The sequence below is a fragment of the Haliotis asinina genome, chromosome 10, assembly GCF_037392515.1.
Source record: "Haliotis asinina isolate JCU_RB_2024 chromosome 10, JCU_Hal_asi_v2, whole genome shotgun sequence".
NCBI classification, from domain to species: Eukaryota; Metazoa; Mollusca; class Gastropoda; order Lepetellida; family Haliotidae; genus Haliotis; species Haliotis asinina.
The window spans coordinates 35028633-35053355 of record NC_090289.1 but is presented as its reverse complement, the minus strand read 5'-3'; the positions used below and the strand labels follow the sequence as shown (position 1 = coordinate 35053355).

The following is a 24723-nucleotide window of genomic DNA, read 5'->3' as shown; positions in this document are numbered from 1 at the left end:
ATAATATGTTGTACACTCAGTTAAGTTTCTACAACATCAATCCTCAACAGGCTTGTGAACCAATATGACTCTGGGGAGATTTTACACAGCTCTGTTCTGAGATTTTACGCAGCTTTTATGTGAGATCCTATAATATGTTGTACACTCAGTAGTTTCTACAACATCAATCCTCAACAGGCTTGTGAACCAATATGACTCTGGGGAGATTTAACACGGCTCTGTTTAAGATCCTATAATATGTTGTACACTCAACAGTTACTAAGACATCAATCCTCAATTTCCAGACTTGGGACCCAGAATAGCTCTTGTGAGATGTGACAGATTTGTGTATTCTTACTGTCTATATGTGGTACTCCCAATAGTTTCTCGACTCTCTCATTTCCAACACATATGGAATGAGGATGCAGTATGACTAATCATTATCAGCAGCTCGGTTTGTATTTTCTCTAGGGACTTGAGAATAAACATCATCATTATTATTACTATCCTCAATACCACAGAAACTAATTATTAGAGCAGTAGTTTTATTGTGGCTTATCAGATAATTTGGTGTGGATATACCAGTCTATTATGTGCCTGTGACTGATATTTAAGGGCAAATTACATTACCAAGGTTTTCAATTTGGAAAAAAATATACATGGGTTTCAATTTTTATTTGTCTGTGGTTGACATTTTAATTGTTTGATGTTTCTTGACCCATATGTGAAATGTTTTGTCCAATAGGCATGGAACGCAGTTTGTTCTGCTGTAATTCCTGATAATTATCAGCTGTACATCAGAGCGTGTCTCTTCTTTAGATATCGCAGGAATATTGCTAATTGTGGTGTAAAACCATTCTCACTCAATTTGTGCATTGTTGTGTTGTTTTCCACAGCATTTGGAGGAACCATCACAGGATTGTCTGGTCAAATTGCCTCCCCTGGCTACCCTGGTCAATATCCCCATCAAGCTGACTATGTCTGGACTGTGACCACAACAGTCGGGATGAGGATTAGAGTGACCTTCGTCTTCATAGATATAGAAGTGTCCTACACTTCCAACTGTTACTTTGACTACATAAGGGTAGGACTATTCACATTATTGCTATTCCTTGCAACACGTTTTGGGGGGTGTATTAAAATGCTCTCCGTCTGTGTGTCCATCCTTCCTTGCATGTGTGTTCATTTGTCTTTTCAGAAGAACTTCAAAACTGTTCACTATTTCTTCACCAAGCTTATCACATAGATTGATCTGGTGGTGTACTGGCACCTTTTGGTAGTTTTTGGATTCTGAATAAAGTATTTTGTAGCAATTCCATGACAATTTAAACTTTGATTGGATTTGGTGATAATGTTCTTTTCCAAAGCAGAACTGTAAAACCTGTCTTCACTTAACTTGGTACGTAGATTGATCTGGCAATGTACTTGTGCCTTTAGGTAGTTTTGGAATCCTGAATAAAAAATTTTTTGCATTTCCATTGCAACAAAGTTGACTTGGACTTAATTAGGTGGGTGTTCTCTTTTCTGGTGGAGAACTTTAAAACTGCTCACTATTTCTAAACCAGACTTGGCACATAGATAGATTTTGTGGTGTAGTGGTGATTTTGGGTAGTTTTGGAAATCTGAATAAAAATTTTCAATATTCTCCTTCCTCTTTGCCAAAAAATTTGACATCATCATAACTACATATTCATGAAGAGTATTTTGCCATTGTGGTGATATTGATGACTTTGTCTTAACTTGAGTTCTTACAATAACGAATGATGATCCCAATACATGATAAATGTAATTATAATATTTCAAAAAGTATCTTGGGCATCACTGATTGATTGTGATTTCCCAGATTGTGAAACAGTATATGTATACTACTATTTTTTATGCATCTACACATATAGATAGAATCGTTTCATTGTGAAAGCATCTGAAAAGGGGAAGTTCTACTTCCATTTGTATTGCTCTATGTGCTGTCTTACTGAGAGCTCATTAGACATGTGAATATGGATTCCCATGCACTTTACTGTCACAGTTGCAGAAACATGTCTATAATTGTGCGAAACTCACTCACTCACCAGCTCACTCACTCAATCAATCACTCAATCACTCTTCTTAAAGCTGAGGGATGGAGCTGCAGCTACAAGTCCTATTTTGGGAACATTCTGTGCTACGACTACCCCGCCCTCTGTCCTCACAACATCCAATCAGCTGCGAGCTGAGTTCCACTCAGACTTCTCAGCCACTGGAAATGGTTTCCTGTTCAACTGGACTGCAACCAATGAGAATCCAATTTCACCAACTGTCCAAACTTCACCAGGTCCAACCACAGGTGTGTCGTTTGGAGGATATTTGTGTTGCATGTAATCTATAATGTCAATATTGATATATAGGTCTTTCTCTTTTAAAAAACTTCTATATTATTCTATATGTTAAATATACTACTCACTGGCTTTGTTAAACATATAATGAAACACAAGGCAGATAAGCCTTTTGGCAAGTATGCAATTTGTGCTCACTGTTTATTTCGCTCATAAGTATATATAATATGAATTATTTATATAAACTGAAACTAAACCTTTTAAATTCCCTTTTGTCTTGCCAAAAAGCAGCAATTTTGAAAGTTCCAATTTCCAAATAAATTGCCGGATAGTTGCAGGTTTAGTTTTAACGGAGACCATGCAATAATATTATTAAGTAGTGTCTTTTTTTCATAGAGATTTTTTTCTATCATCAGAATCTGTTTCGTTTTTACAGCCCCAGGTTGTGGAGGAAATCTGGTTGCCACAGATACCATGCAGAGTTTTGCTTCTCCTGGATACCCTAATAGCTATACCAATAACTTGAACTGTATCTGGAGAATTACCTCCCCTGTTGGCACTCGCATTGCTGTCAACATCACCAATATTAATCTGGAATCTCATTCCTCATGCAACTATGATGCTGTTAGAGTGTATGACAGTAAGTGGGGAATGGACATCATTTGAAGCTTATAAAATACACTTATATCATCTTGGAGCTGACAGATTCCTCTCATGGGTGTAAAGCCCTTTTCTGGTGTCCCCTGCAATGATATTGCTAGAATATTGCTAACAAAACTATAAAACCATACTCACTCTTGGAGCTGTGATGTTTTCAATGAATTTTTAGTTAAAGTTTATGCTTCTTTTAGCAAAAATATTCCAGTAAGAGACACCGGATACGGGTTTCACAAATTGTAACCCAGACTCCCAAAGTGCTGATTTAATGCAATGCTGCATTCATTCTTTAAAACTTTTTTATTTAATATTGTAATCTAAGCGCAAATCTTTTGGGGGGCGAATGCATTATATTGTAGCTTCCCTGAGGGCTCATAGTATTACTGAGAGAAATGCATTATTCATTTTTTAGAGAAGTGTGCTGTGACACTGTGCCTTTAAATAACATGAACAGTATGTGCCTGAATGTCCTCTTAAATCTGTTCTTTTTGTCAGACTCACTTGCCACAGGGTCAATTCTTGGAACGTTCTGTGGGCGTACACCAAATGCTGATATCCTCTATGCCAGCAGCAACCGAATTACCATTCAGTTTAGGACGGATAGCTCTGTTATCAGAACAGGGTTTTCTATGACTTATCAAACTGGTGAGTGTCAAACAATTGATGAAATGGTCTGCGCATGATTGTTTGATTGGTTTCTTGATTTCCCCCCCTGCATGTAATGGGGGGGATATAATCATCGCCTTGTCCGTTAGTCCTCTGGAGCATAACTCAAAAACTGTTCAATATTTTTAGACCAAAATTGGTAGATGTAACAAACTGAACCTTTTCCACTTTTCTTGCTTTACATTAAAACGTTTTGGACTCTAATGGCAAAGATGGGTTTCGTTTCCAGAGCATATCTGAATAAAACATTCAATATTTTTCTGCAAAACATGGTAGATATATCAATCAAAACCTAAAGTGGTGCCTTTTGCTAGTTACAGGTTTTTTTATTTATTATTTTCTTGGTTTCCATGGAAAAGATTCGGACTTAATCTCAAAAGGGAGTGGTATGCGTCGTTTCAGGAGCACAATTAATAATAAACTTCTTAATTTTCAGCAACACTTGGTATAAATGAGACAAACTCCAAAGTGGTGCCTTTTGCTATTTACAGATTTTTGGCATTTTTATATTAGTTTTCATGGAAACAATTCAGAGTCTGTCTCAAACGGGAGGGATAGGTTTCGTTTTTGAAAACCTCTTAATATCTGTCAGCAAAACGTGACAGATATGTGAGGCCAACCCCAAAGTAGTGCCTTTTGCCATTTACATTCTTTTTGTGATTTATCATTTTCTGGTTTTCCATGGAAATGATTTGGACATGGTCTCAAAAGATGGCTTCCTTTCTGGAGCACAACTTGAAAACTTCTAAAGATCTTTCAGCAAAACTTGGCAGATATATGACGCAGATCTCGACAAGGTGCCTTTTGCTGTTTACAGATATTTGGCATGTTTTCATGATTTCCATGGAAATTATTTGAACTTAGCTAAAAAAGACATCAAGTAACCATCAGATGATTTGTTCTTTCAAATATGTGGGGGCCAGGGGATATGTCATCTTCTGATGAGTCTTGTTTAACACCACACTCACCAATATTCCAGCTCTATGACTTGTGTAAGTAATCAAGTCTGGACCTGACAATCCAGCGATTGACATCATGAGAATCAATCGGTGCAGTTGGGATATTACTACATCTGTCAACCAAGTCTGCGGGCCTGTCTACCCGATCCCTATAGTCACTTCTTACAACAAGCATAGGTTGCTGAAGACCAATTCTAGCCCTGATCTTCAGCCAACAAACCAGCCTTTCATCCCAGTTCTTAGGCCATACATGCTTACTTAAGTGTTAGCATCAGTGCACAAGCTAGCCATTAGATAGGCCTAAATAATCACTTTTGTTTCATGTGGACAGTTCTATCTCTCCTTTGTCTCCTTGTGCAGCTTGTGGCGGAAGGATCACTGCAACAACCGGTGTAATCCAGAGTCCAAACTACCCTAATTCCTACCCCGCCAATTCCAACTGCTCGTGGGCAATTTCAGTTCTCAATGGGAGAACCATTTCCGTTAACTTCAATCAGACATTCAACATCCCCAGTACAGCTGCCTGTGATACGGACTATGTAATGGTAGGTCAGGTTAACACTTTTCATGTCGTTTCTTCCTTTTTCTTCATGTATTGGTATGTACACCATCTCTTTTCAGTCTTCAGAAGATAATGATCTGGGTGTCATTCTACAAAGTGATCCTAGCACTAAAGTGACCATAACTCCCATACCTTAACATAGACTTAAGGTTATCTTAGCGTTCAGGTTGTTTTGTACAACAGCACCCCCTACATGCTAGGCAGTAATTCTCTCATGTAGAATTGCACCATTTTAACTTTGAACTGATAGAAATTTGTATATTTCCATGATCTCAGTTGAGAAGTATGAAGAAAATGCATGAAATTGTTTATGAAGTATTTAACTTATTATTAATTTTGTTAATAATTCTGATAATTTCTCAAATATTCCTGTATTCTGAAAAGCACACATCCACACTGACAACTTGAAAAGTACATGTTCAGTTATAAATTACACTTACAGATTTGCAAGGAGTTTCCAAATTTGACAATGTAAATCATATGATTTTGTTAAAAATATCATGTATATGTTTGAAATTGCTTAAAACTGGATAGGCTCTTAATGGTGGACATATTCTTGAGTGCAAGTTCATTTCATTTAGCAACTGCACAATTGTTGTCTCTTTTATATTTTAATTCCATAAAGCAGGCACCTTGCTGTTGCCCTCATAAGTTTAATGATCTAATTATCAGGCTTTATTTTTAAGCTCCTGAATGGACAATCTGCCACAGCACCGCCTCTTGGTAATGGAACCAACCGTGGCAACCAGCTTGGCCATTATTGTGGCTCCACAAGACCGGCAACTCTTCAGACATCCAGTAACCGTCTCTTCGTCAACTTTGTGTCTGACAATTCAGGTAGCGGCAGTGGCTTCAGGTTGATCTTTTCTGAGGTTGCCATCACTTGCGGAGGGAGCATCACCCTCACCAATGCTGTGAGGAGCGGCTACATCACATCCCCCAACTATCCTGCTAACTATCCCCACAATGTTGACTGTTCTTGGATCATTACTGCTCCAGCCAATGAGAGGATTATGCTACATTTCGAGGACCAGTTCAACATTGAAAATAATCCTTCGTAAGAGAATATTTATGCCTGTTTGCTCATTCCTGATATTCTTTGAGACCGAATGAAGTATTATTTATCACAGATCATTATCATTGTCATTTTATGAGTAGAAAATATTAGTATTGAATTGTTACAGTTAAGACTCGGATTCAAACCCTGTTGAGGATATTCATTCATCAATACAATAACAAATAGAAATGGTAACCATATGCTTCTTGTTTCCTGCAGGTTTTCACCATTAAGTGCTCATAGATGAGTTTGATGTTCCTTAACTATCCGGGGCGGTGGGGTGGCCCAGTGGTTAAGCATTTGCTCAACACGCCAAAGACCCGGGTCCAATTCCCCACATGGGCACAGTGTGTGAAACCCATTTCTAGTGCCCCCCAACGTGGTGTAGCTTGAATATTGTTAAAAGCAGCACAAAACTAAACTCGCATTAATTTTCATGTTAACAAAATATTGATCTAACCCTAAATTTCTTTACTTGGAATTGGAAGAAACACCTTCTCACTTACAGACCCAGGTCTATGCAACTCTATTCCCCTCAAACTCTGTTGCATCAAGAAAATCTCATCCTTTTGAACTCTTTTAAACACGAGGGTCCAGGGTAGAATAGTCCTTCAGCAACCCATGCTTGCAATTAAAAGGCGACTATACTTGTCGTGAGAGGTGACCAGTGGGATCGGGTGGTCAAACTCGCTGACTTGGTTCACACATGTAATCGGTTCCCAATTGTGCAGATCGATGCTGATGCTGTTGATCACTGGATTGTCTGGTCCAGACTCGATTATTTACAGACTGTCGCCATATAGCTGGAATATTGCTGAGTGCGGCGTAAAACTAAACTCACTCATTTAACCACTTTCATTTTCTCTGGAGCACCTTTGAACAGCTGACAGGTATAGAGCAGGCAGTTAGCATCATTGGTATCATTATTAACTATAATTTGTCAACACATGTTTGATTTTGGTTTGTCTGGAATATTGCTAGAAGTGACGTAAAACCATACTCACTTGAATTTGTCTGCAGATGTGTATATGACTACATTGAAGCTCGTGACGGAGGAGCAGTGACATCCCCATTGCTGCAGCGAGTCTGTGGTACCACCCTCCCCAGCACCCAGGTGTCCACAGGCAATGTCATGTTTGCCCGATTCCGAACTGACAATAGTGTCACACGTATAGGCTTCAAGGCACGATATGAGATAGGTGAGATGGTGACGTATGTTCTGATTTGTTGAATGATGCAAGAAATTTTCTATCATGAAAGAGGAAAGACTATCTACCAACCTATGCAAAACCTATGTTCTGCTAATCAGTCCTTCCTTTGTGTTCCTTCCTACAAGGTAAAATTATTGGGTGCCAGAACTTTTTAGTATTTGTCAGCTTTCTCTTACCTACGATTTGGGATGCTCTCCCTTACTTGACAGTTTTAAAGTTCATCTCAAGACCTATTTCCTTGCAAGATATTAAAATTTACTGTTGTATGTCCTTCAAGCATCCCTATGAGATGTGGAGATCAGTGCTATAGAAATGTCTGGATTGTTATTGTCATAAAGAGTGGCTCAGTAATTGTAGGCGCTGTAGAGTTGCCTCCCTTGGTCATAACAGAAACCTATTATTCTGGGTTTGACTGCCTCTTGTCCCCAGTTCCAGGTTTGTCAGTACCATATCCATGCCTGTTGGTGTTGCCCAAATTGGAAAGCATCCAAGACCTCCATAACTTTGGGCCTTCAAAATTAAGGTGACCATCATACCAGTGGAATATTGTAGGGTAGCTTAGCGGTTAAACAATTTGCTCATCACACCAAAGGCCAGGTTTGGATACTCACATGGATACAATGTCAGAAGCCCATTTCTGGTGTCCCCCGCAGTGATATTGCTGGAATAATGTTGAAAAGGGCGTAACACTAAACTCACTCGATCACTCACTTGTATCACACCCTGCAATTTTGCTGCATATCAGAAGTGAACTTGCAAGAATAGCATTTGAGTTAACAGGGGGAACTAATGGTGAATATGTTGTGTAATTGCAATACTTGTGAGATGGTCAAATATTAGGGTGGTGTTAAGAATATTTTGTCAGTTAAATTTTGTGGAAAGCTTTAATTCTTGGAACAAACCTTATTTGTTTTAATACCTTTTGGGACTCATAAAAAAATGTCTTTCCACTAACAGGCAGGACATGTGTTTTATATGCCTTGAGATCTATATTGAAATGTCTTGGTGAATCAAGTAATGTACAGACAATGAGCCTTTAACTTTCAGATTATTTCATTTTGTATAAATATGTAAATATTTATATGAATATGATACTTTCAGATGCTTGTTTACTAACATAAACAAAATATCTTTTTGCTAAGCAACATGTGGTGGCAGGATCAATGGCGCCAATGGAACCATCACAAGCCCGAACTATCCTCAGAATTATGATGCCAATCTGGATTGTGAATGGTACATCACTGCACCAGATGGCCACTACATAACCTTCACCTTCACATCCTTCAACATTCAAAGCTCGACCAATTGTGCTGCAGACTCCCTGGCAATCAGAGAATTCAATGAAACTGGTTTGTATATGTGACATACATAATTTCTACTACATGCATGTGATATGAGGAAAGGTATGTGATAAATAACATGTATTACAGTTCCCAATCATATGATAATAAGTTGGTGATCATGTAGTGCATCCAAACAAATTTATACATGTTCATTATGCTGTGAAAGTTGAAAATATCTTGTCCTGATATTAAATATCTGATTCTGCCTGTTGTTTTAAGCATGACATTTCTTCCACAGGAACTGCACTATTCAATAGTTGTGGCTCAAGGACTGTTTCACCGATCGACACATCAGACAGTTTTGCCTATGTTCGGTTCAAGACTGACTCCTCCATTGCTGCCCCAGGCTTCAGTATATTCTTCCAGGCCAGTGTGGAAGGTTTGTTCGTTCATTTGTTTGTTTGTTTGTTTGTTTGTTTGTTTGTTTGTTTGTTCGTTCGTTCGTTCGTTCGTTCGTTCGTTCGTTCGTTCGTTCGTTCGTTTTTGTTTGTTTTTGTTTTTTTTTACACCTTAATGTGTTGGAAAGTCCCTCCAGTTGGAAAAGAATTGACTGATTGACTGTTTATGTTGCAGCGTGTGGTGGTGACCTTGTTACACCATCAGGTGTTTTTACGTCTCCCAACTACCCAGGACTGTATGCTCATAATCGCATTTGTGAGTGGAGAATACAAGTTCAGGCAGGACGAAAAGTGACCTTGACCTTCACGGATTTCAGACTTGAGTCCTCAGGAACATGCAGCTGGGATTATATTGAGGTGAGCCATTTTGTGTTCTTCTCCCACCCTGATATTTCTGGTATATGGTGGAGTAAAACTATACTCATTCACTCACTTCTTGTTCTTCTCTATGCACACATACCATATTCACCATGTTCCTCTATGTGCCCCCAACCATTTTTGAGACAAACTTTTATGTATATGTTTGATAATCCATGTGTAATTAACCAGAATATTTCTTGTTTTGTTTGCAAAAAACACCAGAACAGAAAGGGCATATTTTGTCATAGTAACTATTGTAAACTATAGCAACCACACTTACAAAACATTCAGATATAATGAACAACAACCAACCAACAAATCATTGGTTCAGTTATGTTTACACTGTGCATACCTAAGCATTTCCTATCACTGACTTTACTACTGGTACTTAGTTTCCATTTCTGACAAGAATAGAAGATATTGATTCCTCTTAATTCAAGAGCAGATAGGAGGCTTGTATTTAAATCCACATGCATATTTAATATTTCTCTCAAGGTTTACAATGGTATCCTGTCCAACTCTCCAAGAATCGGTCGTTACTGTGGTGACACAAATCCAGGTGTTATTGAGTCATCAGGAAATTACATGCGTGTCAAGTTCCGAACTGATCAATCAGTCACTTATGGAGGCTTCAGAGCTACATACTCTTCCAACAATGAAGCAGGTAACGTCATCATCTTGTGTGTGTGCACATAGGTCATGACCTTGTCCAAAGTTTAGAGGGAAATGCTCCTCAGGGAAAATCTTTTAGTTGGGATCGGGTGCCAACCCACTGGATCTGCAACTAAGATGTGGATTACTCAACAGATGATGATACTCCATTTTCTAGGGGATCATGCCAAAAGAAGATTTTTGTTTTGGGGTCCAAACAAGACATTAAGGTGACAATTCTGTTGTTCCAAAGAGGCCAGGTGGTTAAAGTGTTTGCAGGAAAACCCTGTGTCATAATTCTTGAACAGTTGTTATAATCATCATGATGTTGTCCTTCCTTATCAACTCACAGATTGTGGTGGTGTTATCAATGGTGCTGGCAATATCACCTCACCTGGCTACTTTGAGAACGGCAACTACACGAACAACCTTGAGTGTCTGTGGACCGTCAACAACCCGGTGAATGTAAACTCCTCCATCAAGATCATTGTCAGAGACCTGGAACTGGAACAACATGTCCAGTGCTTATTTGATTTCCTCAACATCAGAGAAGGTACAATTCTCCCTGAACCTAGAGAAGATATATAAAATAGACCAACTCTAAGTCTAGATTTCTTGGAGAGTTCTTCTTGCATTGCTTGAAAGAAAGGCCTGGGGTAGCCACATTTAGTGTAAAAGTTGATGTATAGTGAATATGTACTGATAATATTTCAGTTTAAGCAAGAATGTAAATTGTATTAAGTGAAGATACGATGCAAATAACCATTAATTTACTTCGCCAACTGAACATTTAAATCTAGAAACATTTAGAATTGTATTCAGCTTTGGATAAAAGTTGTTTAACAATCACTATTTCAAATAGCTGTTATTAGTTTGTATTACAAGGGGGTATATTCTTCCTTGCATGAAAGAAAAAAGTAGGAAACATATCTATAACAGTACACATGAAACCCTTCTATAATACCAATTTACCATTTTTATCCATTTTCTCTTCCAGGAACCAGTCAGAGTGCTCCACTTCTGACACAGTTCTGTGGCAACAACACAATTCCAAGACCATTTGTATCTCCAGTGCCTTCATTGTGGTTCAGATTCAAGACAGACTTGTCTATTGTAAAACGAGGCTTTTGGCTGGATGTTGAAACAACATGTGAGTATACTGAATGTGAATAATCGGTTTAAATGGTCTAACATAGCTAACATATAGGAATGCATATTTTATTCATGTATTTTTTCAGACAAACAGATCTGTCTTGGGCAACAGTCTGCTAAAATATAGGGTACTCTTTTATTCATGTTATTTTTTACCAGACAAACTGATCTGTCCAGGGCAATTTAAAAATTGTTTATTTAACTGTATGGTTTTGTGAATGGATAAGACAAACATGGATATTTCCTTTGCTTTCAGCATGTGGAGGTGTTCTAACCCAGCGTTCTGGCACCATTACTAGCCCCAACTACCCAGCTACATATAACCACGGCGATGCCTGTGCCTGGCAGATCCTTGCTCCAGAAGGCACCAGAATAAGGGTAATGTCTGTTACAGATACCCTTGTGAATTTTGGTTTTAAGAACACAATGTATTATGTAAGCAATGACAAAGGGATACATGGTATTATTTAGACATTTTACCATTGGAAGTATTTACCCAGTGGTGTAAATTACCCTGTTTAACACATAATGTTTTCCTTATGAGGTAATGTATCCATTAGTTTACACTCTTTACCCAGTGGTGTAAAGCACATGTTAATCCTATGGTGTAACATACACTTTACCTTATGGTGAAATATATAGAGGTTATTGATTGAGTGTGTTTTCATAACATTAGTATCATATGTTGAGAATGAAAAGTGTAATACATATTTTTTATTCCTAATATATGATATTAATTATGTGGAAAAACAATTTCTGTTAATAATTTCTGTATCGTATGATGTCATTCTTGAAATTACTCTGAAATAAAAGAAGCAATTTGTACATGAATTTATATGACAAGAGTCAACCACTCGTAAAAGAATACTTAGCTTACACCAAGATGAAGGTCATTCATGACAGCAGTTGTGACTGGTCACTATTATAGTACCAATGATGTAATGTACCCTGTTTACCCTGTTGAATAACATACCATATATATCCCATGGTGAATGTACCCTGTTTACCATATATTGTAATGGACCAGTGTCAGGTTTTATCCCACATCAATCTGACAAGACATGGTATAACTGGAAAATTGTTCAAAACATTATTAAATGGAATTCACCCACTCACTCATTTGGTGAAATATTTTCAAAACAGTTTCATAATTACTGAATGTAAGTTGAAGTTTAAACACAATTCAATCCTTTTCTAGAGGTGTATCCACATGTTTTAATGTAGAAATGAAATCTTCATGAATGAGGCATGTTGTTTTCAGGTCCATTACGTGGCAATGAATCTTGAAAGTTCCCCAACATGTCAATATGACTATCTCCAAGTGTTCAATGGAGGATATGGCGACTCACCAGTGATCGGCACTTACTGCAACAGTGTACCCTCCGACTTCCTGTCCCAGAGCAACTCTGTTCGACTTGTCTTCATGACTGATTCTTCAGTCGGAGCAGGAGGATTTAAAGTGACGTATACCTTTGAGACAAATGGTAAGGGGCTTCTTGATAAGCCTTATGATTATCTCAAGTATTGATGTTGGGCAAATATGAATCAAACATGAATGGTTAGTGGATGTTGATGCATTTGATGTGGTTAAATGATAATGTGTGTACCTTTATTCATCTAACATTCACATCTTTCATTCTAGCATTCAAGGTGTATATTCAGAACACGAACATTACCACCCCAGTCAATGTCTTAGTGTGCATTACTAACGCGGTGGAGTAGCCTAGTGGTTAAGCATTTGCTTATCAATCCGAAAACCGGGGTTCGTTTCCCAACATGGGTGAAATGTGTAAAGCCTATTTCTAGTGTTCCCCAGGATGATATTGCTGGAATATTGCTAAAAGTGGTGTAAAACACAACACAACTCACTCACTCACTCACAGCAAGCCAAGCTGCTTCTGAGGCAGCACAAGGTTAACAGTCATATGACCATATCATCCCACGGGGTACCCATTCATCACTGAGTGAACAAAATACAATTTTCATCAAAGTCATTAACTTAAGTTAAGGTCACATGTCTTAAAACACTCTTAGGAGTCAAATGCTGCCAAGCACAGTCATCCAAGGGTTCTTCTTGATGGGTGTTCCTTAATTTCGACGGCCCTTTGCTCGGTACCACACATACTACAGTTGGGTTTGGACCTAAATCTCACAGTTTTTGCTAACTGTTCTGAGTCTAGTGACATTTTAAGTATGTTTGAAATATTTTAGTAAATATGATAAATTTCAGGATCTTTTGGTAACTGTTCTAAGCCTATTGACATATTTCTTAGGTGTGAAATATTTTGCAACATATGTCATATTTGGGATTTCACTTTCTCATTAAGGTACAAATTCTAGTACTTTTTTGGTTGAGTGCCATCCGGGATTCGAGCCCTCACCCTCAGAGTCAGGCACCTAATCGCTAGCACACAAAGTCAGCCGCCTAGCCCACCAAGTCACTGCCAGTTCCACAAAAATGAAAGTCGGACAACTGGTAGTCTAGACTGCGTACTTTGTGTACCCCTCTGATAAGTGTGAATTGGCATGGCTCCCACAGCCAAAAGCTGTGATTACACGATGCCATTTATAAAGTGGTCAAATGCAACATATGTCATATTTGGGATTTCACTTTCTCAGTAAAGTACAATTTCAAAATATTTCGGTGAACTCCAGTTTTAAATGGAATCAATACAAGAATGAATAATATGTAATACAATATGACAAGTACTGAAGGACAAGTCTTAGCTGTAATCATTAGTGTCAGATTTATAGCTTGGATTAAGAAATGGTCTTGACTCTCGATTTTCAGCTTGTGGAGGTCTGTTCCACAGCAATGAAGGAACTGTGATGAGCCCTAACTACCCCAACTACTACCCACACAATACCCAGTGCGAGTGGGACATCAACGTGGACAATGGCTACACTGTTCAGATGACCTTCCAGGCCTTTGACCTTGAAGCAGGAAACAGATGTCCATATGACTATGTCCAAGTGAGTTTTTAGCAGATGACCTTGTTTACAAGGTCATACAACACCAACAGTAAGATGGGCAACAAGCAGTGTATGTGTCCAATTAGTAAAATTTTGGTGACCAGAGTCAAGACAGGTTGTGTGACATTTCTGACAAACGGATGTTTCCTGACTGGAAGGGGCCTGAGCTGAGTTACACGTGAAGTGTGTGCCAGCACTGTTCCACAAGCTGTTTGTCATCTCTCAGTGTGAAGAGTGAAATAGAACAATGTTACATGATAGTTTCTTCAACAACTAGTTCCATGATGAATCATAAATTGTCAGATTCCACATCCTGTTGGGTACAGAGGTTTCAGAACCACGTGTCTTTTTTATGTTCTATGCTCTTATCCCTGTGTCATGTGAAACCAGATGGACTGAAGTGAATGGTCTGAGAATTTTTGTCTGCAATGGTAGTGAATGGCTGCATATATTTTCTTCATCAGCATTGGAGAACAAGTTATTATATTGATATTCAGAAGTGACTGATTGTGTTTATTCATTTGTCTGTGCAGATGAGTGATGTTCTCACCAATGGGACACTGATTCCCAGCCGGCGTTGGTGCAGCACTGTATTGCCTGACCCATTTGCTTCAACCACCAACCGTATGAAGCTCAAGTTTAGGTCAGATTTCAGTGCCAGAGGTACTGGCTTCTCAGCCAACTGGACAACATGTGAGTTTGAACTACAAGATTAACCAATTATGTTCATTTCTGTCATCAATTTTCTGCCATCACATAGAAAAATGTGGCATATATAATTAATATGATAACATGGTCATTTGTTTTGGGGAGGTGGTAAAAGTTGGGTCATAGTAGTGTTATCATAGTTTACTGAACCTCATGCAAAGTTTTGATAGCATTTTTGATAGCTATGGCTGATAAATTATTAATATGGCCAAAATGAACCTCTTGACAATAGTCAGCCCATGACAAAATATGTCACAACTGGTACTGGGGCCTGTTTTACAAAACTCAAGAGTTTTCTGAAATGGGCCCCTGGATGTCATGTTGAGGATACTTGGCTGGAATGAATGAAAATACTGCATTAAAGTTATATTTCATTGTTTGGAACAGGAAGCTGTCATGATGATGGTGATGATGTTTCTAATATTATACTGATATGGGTAGTATGTGAGCTGTATGAGGTGAATGTGATGAGGATAGTAGGATGGTCTAAATTATTAATAATCTGTATTTTTTTAGCTTGCTCAATGAAACACACACATAGATAGTGAATAAACTGTCAAGTTAAATAAATCTAAAGTGTGGAATCTTCTTCAGGCAGGTCGTCAGTCTGTCTGTAGGGGACATGGAAGCTTCTGGTTCTGCTTTTTCTACATTGCTGCAATTTATGTTTTTCAAGTACCAAAGACTGGCTAGTACTGGCATTGTATCCAATTATTTATGACTTCTGTGAGATCTTTACAATACAGGAAACAATAAGGTTACAACAAACAGAAATGTTGGGGCATTTCCTTCCCTGCTTTCATGTTAAACCAATACCTTTCATTCTTTCAGCACTATATTTGTTCCAGTTCAGCATGTGGAGGAACGTTCTATGAAGATAACGGGAATATTCCCTTCTATTCTTTCATGTTGAACCAAAGTCTTCAATTCACTCACACAGCACATTACTTGTTCCAATTCATCTGTGGAGGAACATTCTATGAAGACACGGTGATGTTCCATTCTATTCTTTCATGTTTAATCAAAGTCTTTCATTCACTCACACAGCACTTTATTTGTCCCAATTCAGCTTGTGGAGGAACCTTCTATGGAGACACGGGGATGTTCATGTCACCTGGCTACCCCACACTCTACCCCAACAACATCATGTGCAACTACACCATCATGGGGGATCCAGGGAAATACCTTTCTCTAACATTCGACAGCACACTCTTCCGACTGGAAGGACGTAAGTGGCACACGATATTGTGAGAATTCGAATGTATGACTTCTTCCAGCATTTGCAGAATAAATGACCTGAGGTAGCGATGTTAAGTGTAAAGCACCCTGAATAAAGTGAGAGTTGAATGTTGTATAAAAGTCAATTCTCACTCAGAGAATTCTGACACGTTTCTGTAAGTCTTGTCGTTTTATAATATCAATGATTTCGTCTTGGTACCATTTCTTTTGCCCGTTAGTTTATATATGATATACGCCCACACATTTGTAAACATTTTAACATGTTTTGTTCATTTCAGCATTATCTTGTCGTTATGATTCCATTACTGTGTACTCTGGCAATGATACCAGTGGGTCTCGTCTCGGACGTTTCTGTGGTAACACGGCACCTCAAACCATCACCACTCTGGGGGGAATGTATGTTCAGTTTGTCACTGATGGAAGCATTGTTTTCCAAGGCTTTAAGGCTAATTTTGTTGCTGAAGGTGAGCAATCTTTTCTGTCAAAATTAAAACATTTTTTGTGTTAATGGTACTATACTTTTCTGAAACATCAAGAAATCAGTAGCACAATTAGAGAGACTGCAAGCAGATGACAATAAAGGCTGTGTCATACGATACTTGATGACATCATCCATTAGTGGGAGAAAGCTCTCATCATAACATCTCGCGATTCAAACGTTAGTCAAGATAAACTGAACAAGAGTTTGGCTTGTCAAACCCATGACGTCTCCGGAGTCCATTAACTTTTGTCATGATGCTGTATATATTTTCTGCAGCAGCTGATAACTGAGTAATTCTTTGAGCAACATATTAATATGCAACAAAGGTAGTATGTACAACTTTCTCAGGAAAGTGAAATTCCAAATTAAACATCATTTTTCATTTGGCCACTTTCTGAAACGTATTCTATCTACATTCTGTATTAATGTAGCACAAAATTAAGTTGAACGCGCAGCTTTTTAAGTTTGAAACATTAGATCATGAATAAACAAACCACACAACACAAAAATAAAATTTTATGGTATGGTAGATTTTGGCTATTAGCTGATAACAGTGTTTCCAACTACAAGGGCATTTTTAGCACAAAATAAGTCAGCAAGAATTGAGAGTTACAGAAAATAGAAGTCCAAGGGAAAATTACAGGTGTGAGAGGGTGATTCTCTTGTTTTATGGGTAGTAGTTAAAGCATTCGCTTTTCACACTGAAGACCTGGGTTTGAATTCCTCACATGGGCACAATGTGTGAAACCCTTTTCTGGTGACTCCTGGTGTGATATTGCTGGAATATTGCTAAAATTGGCATAAAACTGAATTCACTCTCATGTTTTCATGTCAGTGTCATATACAGGTGATCTTAGACATCCCACAAAGACATCAAAACAAACTTTTACAGATCACACATCACATTTCTGAAAGTCAAGCAATGGGCACTCACTTTTTTCCCTAGCAGTTATTGCTTTAAGAAATGACAGATACCCAAATGTAATTTGCCAATTAGATAACAGTCAAACACGATTATCAATTCTGTTCTTTCATACTATTTTTCCAGTATGTGGTGGTATATTCAACAATGCATATGGCACCTTCAGCTCCCTGGCCCATCCCAACAACTACCTTAACAATCACAACTGCACATGGATCATCAATGTGGCCGCAAACAGGATTGTGGAACTCAAGTATGTGTAACTGTTGTGGTATCATTCTGTAATTAACAATCCTTTTCTGCTTCATTTGGATTTCACCTAAAGACCACTTTTTATTGCATTTTATCAATTCCTATTTTTGTATCAACCCCACATGGCACTGAAAGTAATTAAAAGAGTCCTCATCCATCAAAGAACATCAACATGTAAAATGTTCGTTACAATGTTGAAACAATGGAACTATCCTCAATTCCTTGCAATCATGGATTTTTCAGGACTGATGACATTTTCAAAATGGACAAATAAATGTATCAGATTCACTAGTAATTCTCTTTTTGAATGACATGCTTCAATTTCAGATTTACAAGATTTGATCTGGAGCTGCATTCACGATGTATATATGATTATGTGGAAGTGCGAGATGGTAACAGTTCCAGTTCTCCTCTGATTGGTCGATACTGTGGAACCACCACACCAGAATTCATTAGATCAACTGGTCGCCAGATGTTTGTTAATTTTGTCACAGACATATCTGTTACAAGAGATGGTTTCTCAGCTGCCTACAGAGAGACATTTGGTAAGCTTTATAATTTTAGTTTTTTCTTATTGAGATTTGCTCATCAGTTCTCATAACAGTCAAGCCAGAGGGGTAGCCAAGTGGTCAAAGCATTTGCTTGTCATGCCAAAGTCTCAGGTTCAATTCCCCAAATGGGTAAAATGTGTGAAGCCCATTTCTGGTGTTCCCTGCTTTTATATTGCTGGAATATTTCTAAAAGCTATGTAAAATCATTCTCTCTCTCTCTCTCTCACTCACTCACCCACTCACTCATGACATATTCACCAAATCATCATGACATACCAAACCATGATACAGAATAACTTGACATCATCATAACCAGCTGAACAAGTTTTATGTTTTTACTTGTGTTGTCACAGGTGTTGCACAGGGATGTGGGGGCTTCCTCAACAACACTGCTGGCGGCACCATCACCTCTGTGGACATTGACAACAACGGCCAGTATGAGAATGACCTGAACTGTGCATGGACAGTCATGATGGCACCCAATAAACTGGCCACTCTCAACATCACCAGAATGAACATTGAGGCAGACAGATCCTGTATATACGACGCCCTTAAGGTAACTCTTCAGATACATAATAACAGTAAAGCATGGGTTCTCCACCAGGAGCACAGCCTTTCTGACACTCTAGGTAATACAGAAGGCTGCAGATTTGGGGAGTCTACATATTCTCTGGAAGGTTCTTGGTGGGTTTGACTAGGCAGCACTTCCTGTGAGAAGTCCCATTGGCTGTGCTTCAAGTAGAAGGGGCAAGGGCCCTGAGCTGATGATGAGCCTTACCAGCCTGACTGTGCCAGGATCACCCAAACCCTCTCTGCTGTATTTATATTTTATCTGTAAAACATAATGATGATAATTTATTCATTAGACTGGGGAAGGAAATGGTTCATGTGGTTTAGATGCCTTCCATCTATTGTATAGATTCTCAAAGGAGCTGTAACAGTGCTGGGGAAGGAAATGGTTTATGTGGTTTAGATGCCTTCCATCTATTGTATAGATTCTCAAAGGAGCTGTAACAGTACTGGGGAAGGAAATGGTTCATGTGGTTTAGATGCCTTCCATCTATTGTATAGATTCTCAAAGGAGCTGTAACAGTACTGGGGAAGGAAATGGTTCATGTGGTTTAGATGCCTTCCATCTATTGTATAGATTCTCAAAGGAGCTGTAACAGTACTGGGGAAGGAAATGCATCATATGGGTTTTACAGAAAGTCAGCAGTGAACAGATGGGTCTTCTGCATAAATTTAAGTTTCCTTTGATGAAGTTTTCCTGATTTCCTTTGGAAGAGAGTTGGAGGATGACATAATCCTTTGGATACTAAGGCTCTTCTTATCACTCTACTACACTATATATTTGTTTAGCACCTACATCCAGCTCAGCTCAGCTTCTCAGAGGTGTTTTGTTTTTCATTATTCATGCTATGTTTTAGTAGCCTGCAGGAAGGCTGGCTATGGACATACATCATACAGATCGATAATCTTTAGCAATTCTTCCTATCAATAATATTTCCCAGTATCAACCTTTCAGCCAGCCCATCCCTGCAGTGTTTGGGTGCCAGAAGGCTTGTTTATGGTGTTACCAAACTTCATGAATCAAATGTGCCTGCTTCCTTCATTTTTTCAACCAATGAAAGATGTTATTAAACGGGGATATTTTTAGCCAGTTCTGTTGTCTGATGTGTTGGTCTGGTAAATCCATAGTCATATGATGATGGTGTAGTTCTTGTTGATGATGATGATGATGATGATGATGATGATGATGATGATGATGATGATGATGATGAGATTCTTTCCTCAAGGTATATGATGGCCCTAGCACTCAAGATTCACTGATAGGAACTTACTGTGGAAGCACACCTCCTCCAGTCATTAGAGGCCTGTCCAATGCCCTCTATGTTGTGTTCACTTCAGACAGTTCTGTAACAAGATCAGGCTTCACTGCCACCTACGGACAACAAGATGGTTAGTCTATATCTCTGCCTTACAAATTATCCACTCCTTTCCCAACATACCTGTGAAGATCCGAATTAGAATTGATCTTCAGAAACCGATGCTTGTTGTAGCAGGCAACGACTTGGTTGACACATGTCATGCTCAACTTCAGTCAATAACACATCTCCAGATCAGTGTTATCTTATTACCAATTCCTAAGTTACCAGACTATTGTGAAATATGTTTATGTGACACAAGATGTCTGTGGCATCTGCTGTCAGAATCTAAATATAGGAACTCAAAATGGTAACAAGGTCAACAGAGACCTAACAAGCAAGTGACGTCACATCAAACACCAAGACCCGATGACACATAGAAGCTTTTACAACAGTGTCATGAGAAGCTACTGTCAGATATCTAGACAGCATTATAATTCAACTCTTGCTCTAATTCTAAAGCTGCCTTTCTTATACACCTGTGGTAGTCTAGTGGTTAAACCGGTTGCTCATCACGCTGAAGACCTATGTTCAGTTCTAGTCATAGGTGGGGTGGTGGGGTAGCCTAGTGGTTAAAGTGTCTGCTCATCCTGCTGAAGACCCAGGTTCGATTCCCTACATGAGTTTCAATATGTGAAGTCCATTTCCATTGATCCCACAGTGACTTGCCTGAATATTGCTAAAGGTGACATAAAACAATACTCACTCACTAACCCACTCACTCTAACACATAAGAAACCCATCCTACCCCTACATATAAAATGTGTGAGATCAAATTCCAGATTTGTCAATGGCTAAGCCATAGTGACCTAAGCTCAGATTATGATTGACAACTTTGGGAAAAAACGTATTTGTGGAATGTCACACTCAGAACTTTGACTGAAATCCCCTCTGTTGTAGCATTGTGTGGTGGTACCTTGACTGCAACCAACACGCCCCAGACTATCATGTCACCCAACTATCCAAATGCTGCCGGTCAGGCAGTCCGATGCCGCTGGGTTATCGACTCCATGTCCAGATTCTCCCAAGTGCAACTTCAGTTCAATGGTCTCAGTCTTGTACAAGACTCAAGCTGTTCCCAGGAATACATTGAGTTCAGAGACGTCCCCTTGGTGAGAAAAAATTTCACACTTCTTAAGAATACATATTGAATAATGACTTCTGCCTTATTGCATTCTGTGATTTCTGTATGTAGTTCTTACTCCATCATGAAGCTGTCATCCTATCCACCTTGAGATAATGGTCCTTATGCAATGTTCAGAAGCTGTTATCCATAAATATATATGTTTCAGATTTGCTCAACAAATTTTACCATTCATATGAAATTGTCATGCACCTCTTACTGCATATTTACAAACTGATTTCCATAGTGTTTTAGTATAAATGAATGCTGTGTAAATCCACATTTGACAGTATTATATATATCATCAATAAATAAGCCTTCAACAAGAAATTCACAACGGTTCATGTAATCCTTAACACAAAAGGTGGATTAAGATAAGAAATTCTTAAACTGAATTGTAAAAATTATTAACATACAAAGTAGCAATTTCACTCAAATTCTTGTATATTTACATACTTATATATAGAAATTAGTGATAACATATTCAACTCAAGAGAAGTTAACATTGTAATAATTAAGCAGCAATTTTACATTCTATAGGTACTTAATGCAACAGTTACCATTTCTCTGTTTCCTCACATCAAATGGTGTAACAATTCTCCAAAAAACATTTATAAAATAATAATTGTACAAATATGAATTTTCTTTTCTAAATCTGATTTGTAGGCCCCAAGTGGTAGAAATCTTCATTATTGTGGATCGACCATTCCTGCGATATTTGACTCCGCTGGGCAGGTCGTACAGGTCAACTATGTTGTCCCTGATGGATCAAGCAGCGGTGGATTTAGTTTAACTTATCAGATTGCCTGTAAGTAGAGATTAATGAATACAGGGGAGATTGCCTGTAAGTAGAGATTAATGAATACAGGGGAGATTGCCTGTAAGTAGAGATTAATGAGTACAGGGGAGACTGCCTGTAAGTCAAGATTAATGCATAAAGGAGAGATTGTCTGTAAGTAAAGATTAATGAACACAGGGGAGACTGCCTGTTAGCAGAGAATAGTGAATACGGGGGATATAGCCGGTAAGCAGAGAGTAATGAATACAGTGGAGATTGCCTGTAAAAAAGAGATTAATGAATACAGGGGGGATTGCCTTAAGTAGAGATTATTGAATACAGTGGGCAGTGCCTGTAAGTAGAGGTAAACTTGTTGATATACAGAGGAGTTTGCCTGTGAGGAGAAATAAATGTGCCATTGAATACACAGGAGATTGCCCGTGTAAATTACTAAGTAAATTTGCTATTGAATACAGGGGAGATTGCCTGTAAAAAAGAGATTAATGAATACAGGGGGGATTGCCTTAAATAGAGATTATTGAATACAGTGGGCAGTGCCTGTAAGTAGAGGTAAACTTGTTGATATACAGAGGAGTTTGCCTGTGAGGAGAAATAAATGTGCCATTGAATACACAGGAGATTGCCCGTGTAAATTACTAAGTAAATTTGCTATTGAATACAGGGGAGATTGTGTACAAGGAGGAGATTGTCTAGGATGAGACATAAATGTGTTACTAAATGCTGGGGATATTGCTTGGGATGATAGATAAATGTGCTTTTAAATACAGGGAAAATTGCCTGTGAGGCAGTATAAATGTGCTATTGAACACATGGTGATTGCCAGTGATTAGATGAATGGTGAACACATGATGAGATGGATATTTTATTGAATACAGAGATTGCTTGAGATAAGAAATACCCATTTTATTGAATATAGGGGAAATCACTTATGATAAGAAAAAAATGTATTGAATACAGAGGAGATTGATATTGAGGAGAGTATTGGTGAGATACTTTGTGAGCTGAGATTAATGTGTCATTACATTCAAGGTGATTGTGAAAAGAATTTACAGTTAAAACACTGTGCATGCCACATCAAATTCACTCATCCACTCACTCACTCACTCACTCACTTAAGAGCGTATGCTGCTATCACATGAACGAACAAACGAACCACAGCATCATGAATAATGATACAATACCTGGATTATGTTTGTCTTGTAGCATGTGACAGAAATGTGACAGGATCTAGTGGCCGTATTGTCAGCCCCGGATGGCCAGGGAACTATCCTCGTAACATCAACTGTGATATTCGACTCACTACCCCACCAGGGACGACAATAGCTCTTTACTTCTCGTCCATGAACATCGAGTTCCACACTAGCTGTCGATTTGACTACCTGGAGGTAAAAAAAATAACAAAACAATTTCCACATCCACGAAGTATGGATGCACAAACTGGAATTGATTGTGCCTTTTTAGCTTTATCATGAGTCTGTATCATTAATCACTTTTAAATAGTTATGAAATCAGGATTTTCATGAAATTACGAATATCCTAGCCAAGAAGTATGTGTGGTATTGGGCATGAATGCTTGTCAAGGACTTATCATTATATGTACCCTAGGTGATGATGATTTTTATAGAGATTCATTTACAATAAGAATGAGACCCATCTAAAACTTAAGTACAAAGGGGGTGACCCAATAACCACCACTACCCCTGCCCTTGCATGACAGGTTTAAAATCAATGATGACACTATTGTACATGTAGAAAACCGACCAACCACTAACTCCCCAGAACAAAATTGGTGCCCCCTTTCCTACAATCATCATCAAATCCCCACATGTCCATTCCCCAACCAAGATTATAAATATTACCTAAAGGCTAGGCAACTGCTAACCACCCACAAAAACATTGGAATGTATGGCCTGAAAACTCAAAATTCACTCAGTCATCAGTTTTGTTAAAAATGAGCCAAACTGGAAATTTGAACGCTTAATTACCCAGTTTGATATGAATGTTGTGAAACTGCCATGTCTAACAACAGATCCACAATGGAACAAGTCGCAGTGACCCCCAAGTGGCTAAACTGTGTGGCCAGGTCACCCCTGATCCCATCTTCATCAATGGCAACCAGGTGTACATGAACTTCAAGACCGATTTCTCTGTCAACCATCCTGGATACGACATTTCTTACACATCCACTACAGAAGGTAAGGGTCAGATACTCAGTACTTATACTGGGGTTCTGTTGTACAAAGTGAGTGAATAAGTTTAGTTTTATGCCGCACTCAGCAATATTCCAATCATATGGCGGCGGCCTGTACATAATCGAGTCTGGAGAAGACAATCCTGTGAGCAACAACATGAGCATCGATCTGCGCAATTGGTAACCGATGACATGTGTCAGCCAAGTCAACGAGTCTGACCAATCGATCCCATTGGTTGCCTATTCTTGTCC

At 38.6% G+C, this 24723-nt stretch overlaps 1 protein-coding gene across 1 annotated transcript in view; it reads left to right on the top strand.

Moving 5' to 3' along the window:
• Positions 1–24723, top strand: part of LOC137298017 (cubilin-like) — a 67105-nt gene that overhangs the window by 40140 nt on the left and 2242 nt on the right. The window contains exons 40-66 of the mRNA XM_067830047.1: positions 876–1063; positions 2092–2302; positions 2728–2931; positions 3444–3593; positions 4934–5118; positions 5822–6192; positions 7213–7391; positions 8546–8752; positions 8985–9125; positions 9320–9501; positions 10000–10168; positions 10508–10708; positions 11153–11305; positions 11564–11685; positions 12569–12791; positions 14099–14280; positions 14814–14973; positions 16058–16216; positions 16506–16691; positions 17757–17883; positions 18210–18427; positions 18787–18989; positions 20230–20392; positions 21259–21470; positions 22148–22289; positions 23484–23665; positions 24310–24475. Of these exons, the coding sequence (XP_067686148.1) occupies positions 876–1063; positions 2092–2302; positions 2728–2931; positions 3444–3593; positions 4934–5118; positions 5822–6192; positions 7213–7391; positions 8546–8752; positions 8985–9125; positions 9320–9501; positions 10000–10168; positions 10508–10708; positions 11153–11305; positions 11564–11685; positions 12569–12791; positions 14099–14280; positions 14814–14973; positions 16058–16216; positions 16506–16691; positions 17757–17883; positions 18210–18427; positions 18787–18989; positions 20230–20392; positions 21259–21470; positions 22148–22289; positions 23484–23665; positions 24310–24475 (4986 nt within the window). The remainder of the gene's footprint in view (positions 1–875; positions 1064–2091; positions 2303–2727; positions 2932–3443; positions 3594–4933; positions 5119–5821; positions 6193–7212; positions 7392–8545; positions 8753–8984; positions 9126–9319; positions 9502–9999; positions 10169–10507; positions 10709–11152; positions 11306–11563; positions 11686–12568; positions 12792–14098; positions 14281–14813; positions 14974–16057; positions 16217–16505; positions 16692–17756; positions 17884–18209; positions 18428–18786; positions 18990–20229; positions 20393–21258; positions 21471–22147; positions 22290–23483; positions 23666–24309; positions 24476–24723) is intronic.